At 58.0% G+C, this 2,698-nt stretch overlaps 1 protein-coding gene across 1 annotated transcript in view; it reads right to left on the minus strand.

The window, feature by feature from the left end:
- The window catches only part of FIBP (FGF1 intracellular binding protein), a 4,341-nt gene extending 2,119 nt beyond the window's left edge, over window positions 1–2,222 (minus strand). Inside the window, exons 1-4 of the mRNA XM_040466178.1 lie at window positions 2,034–2,222; window positions 1,639–1,837; window positions 1,357–1,483; window positions 375–475 (exon numbers count right to left, since the gene is read on the minus strand). Of these exons, the coding sequence (XP_040322112.1) occupies window positions 375–475; window positions 1,357–1,483; window positions 1,639–1,837; window positions 2,034–2,118 (512 nt within the window). The 5' untranslated portion in view covers window positions 2,119–2,222. The remainder of the gene's footprint in view (window positions 1–374; window positions 476–1,356; window positions 1,484–1,638; window positions 1,838–2,033) is intronic.
- Window positions 2,223–2,698: the final 476 nt, after the last annotated feature.

Here is a 2,698-nt window from a genome sequence, read left to right on the forward strand (position 1 = left end):
TATGTGACAAGTTTCAAGTCCCTTCTCCCTGGGCTTCCTCACCTGCCTAAAGAGACAGTTTCGGCCCAGGTCTGCTAAGGGATACAGAGGGAGACCACGAGGGTGAATTGCGATTTACTGGGTACTCCCTAAGCCCCAGGGGTGGCACCATGGACTTCGTATGTAGCATCTCACAACAGCCCCACTGGTAAGTGGCCAGGCTGGGATTTGAAACCCAGGCCAATCTGATCCAAAGCACAGACTAAAAGTAGCATAATCATCCCCAGTACAGCCAGAAGATCAAGTGGGGTGGGGTGGGGAAGGTAGAGCCGCCTCATGGCCCAAGGAGAGTGTGCAGGAAGGGGAGACGGCTGGCTCCTTGCCCAGCCCCTCACCTGGCCAACCGGTCAGAAAGGAGAAAGTGCTGCTGAATGTTGTCCACCAGGGAGCCCCGCATTTCCTCCACCACCTTGAAGACTCGCTTAAAGTTGTCAAACTGTAGGGCAGTTAGGGGAGGAGGGAGGACCGGTCAGAGGCTGGTCACCCAATAAACTGATTGAACATCCCTCCCTCATCTGTCCATCTATCCAGTCAGCGGAGGCTGACACAGCCTGTGCTATTCTTCGGTAAACTATTAATTGTTAATACCTGTTGTCCATTCAACCAGGATGTTGGATAAATGTTTCCTCACTCCTACCTCTGAATTCCCCCTATTTTAGCATCATGCTCTCCAGTTCTCCAGGAGTTGTGCTGGAACTGACCCTCTTGGCTAAGGTCCAAGAAGTAAAAAAAAAAAAAAAATGAACAAATGCTAAGCTGCACAGAGGGAGTGAACAAGAGACGCAGAGAAAAGATACTAAAGGTCAGAAGAAGGGTTACTTCTCCCTGTACCGCCAGAAAGGCTTGGGGAGAAGGTGGCATCTAATCCCCCTGCTTTGTACTTCAAGGGGGAGACAAGGCCAAGAATAGTACCCTGGAAGTAGGAGGAACATGAGCAAGAAAGCCACCGGCTGGAAAAATGTAAGCCAAGAAGGGTTGGCAGGGACCAGATCACACGAGAGTAAGAAGGTCAAGGCCGGAGCGTATGGCCACTATCCAGGATGGAGTGGGAGCCAATTAAAGTTTATGAGGAGGGGAAAGCTACGCTCAGATCTGAGCTTCTGAAAGAATGGCTCCTGCGGAGCGTAGGAGCTGGTTTGGAAGTTGCAAAAAGATGCGAGAGGAGACTGGGTAGGAAGCCCTTGCCAGAACCAGAGGTGGGGAAGGAGAAAGGCGCTGGGGCGGTGACCACACGGGCGGAGTGAAGGGGCAGACTGGACCTGGGATGTTGTGTTAGGGAGCGGGGGTGGGGGGTGGGGGGTGGGGAGCAGTGCCCACTTGTCTCCGGCAGCTCTTGAGGGTGATGCCTGTTTTGGTGCTGATGTCATCCAGGTCTTTCTTGGTGCCCTTGGACAGCTTCTTGCCCAGGACCTCCCGCACAAAGGCCTCGTCAAAGGCATAGTACCTGGTGGGGGCAGAGGACACCACTGACTTTCCATATAGGAGGGGAAAGGGGGTCTGGCAGGGCCTAGGTTTGGCCCCTCCTGCTCTCAACTTTCCATCCCGGCCCGGGCCTCAGTTTTGGCCTGCAAAATGGGTCAGACTGGTGGGCGTCCCCACCTCTCGATGAGCAACGCCTGTCGGGACGGCGGGATCTGGAAGATGAGCTGGTGCAACAGCTTGGGCGGCGCGTGCAGCAGGCGCTCGAGCATGTGGAAAGTACGGTAGTGGTCCATGGTGTCACTCTGAAGCACCGCTGCCGTCGCGCCCGTCTGCTCCAAGATTCCCGAGCGCACCCTCAGGGACACCGCGTCGCTCACTAGGGAGTTGGAGCTAGCATTAGGACCGGCTCGGCCGAACCCACAGACCCTCCGGGGATCCCAGCTCCAACTCCGACACATCCCTTACTCTCTCCGCCCACCTCCGCATAGGACGCCCGAGTCCTGGCTCCGCCTCCTCTCCCAGCCCAAACAACGGCCCCTTCTGGGCCGCTCCGCAGACGGCCCCCCACACACCCGAGTAACCGTCCAGCCAGAGGCGATACACGTCCTCGTCGATGAGCGTCGTGTTCCCCACGAAGATATCCAGTTCGCTGGTCATGGCGACGCCCGGACCCGGGCGCGGCTGCAGCGCCCCGGCTGGAGCGAGCACTGCCCCGGGCCGGGCGCGCCGCCGGCGGGTTACTTCCGGGAACGCGGGGATTCGTCTCCCGGCACCCGGAGCCAGAGAAGGACCACTTCCGGGACAGAGAGGGTGGGGGCAGAAGCGGCGAAGGAAGAGGAATGGCTCCTCCCCCCGGCGGGAGGGGCAATCTCAGGTCCCTTGTCCCCGCCCCCTGTCCCAACCCCCCATCCTATCCTGGCCCAGTTTGCAGGAAGACGTTGGGAGTCGAGGCCAGCGGCCAGTCTCCCTTGCCCCTGTAACCTTCCCTCTCACTTCCTCCAGGCTTTTCTCCCACTTTCTCTGCCCTTTTCCGGGCCTCCCTATTTTGACCCGTATCCTAAATGTGGTGGTTTCACAGGTCTCTCTCCTAAATCTTTTCTGTGCAAAAAATAGGTCTGACCTGACTTCCAAGGGCCCTTACTGGGAGTCCCTCAGGCCAACCTGCCGATGAGCACCTCTTCCGGGCATGGGCCATTTCTTCCTATGGCTTTAACCCCGCCTCCCCCCCCCCCACCCC

Source organism: Herpailurus yagouaroundi, unplaced genomic scaffold (genome assembly GCF_014898765.1).
Source record: "Herpailurus yagouaroundi ecotype Mexico unplaced genomic scaffold, PumYag 569, whole genome shotgun sequence".
In the NCBI taxonomy this organism is placed as follows: domain Eukaryota; kingdom Metazoa; phylum Chordata; class Mammalia; order Carnivora; family Felidae; genus Herpailurus; species Herpailurus yagouaroundi.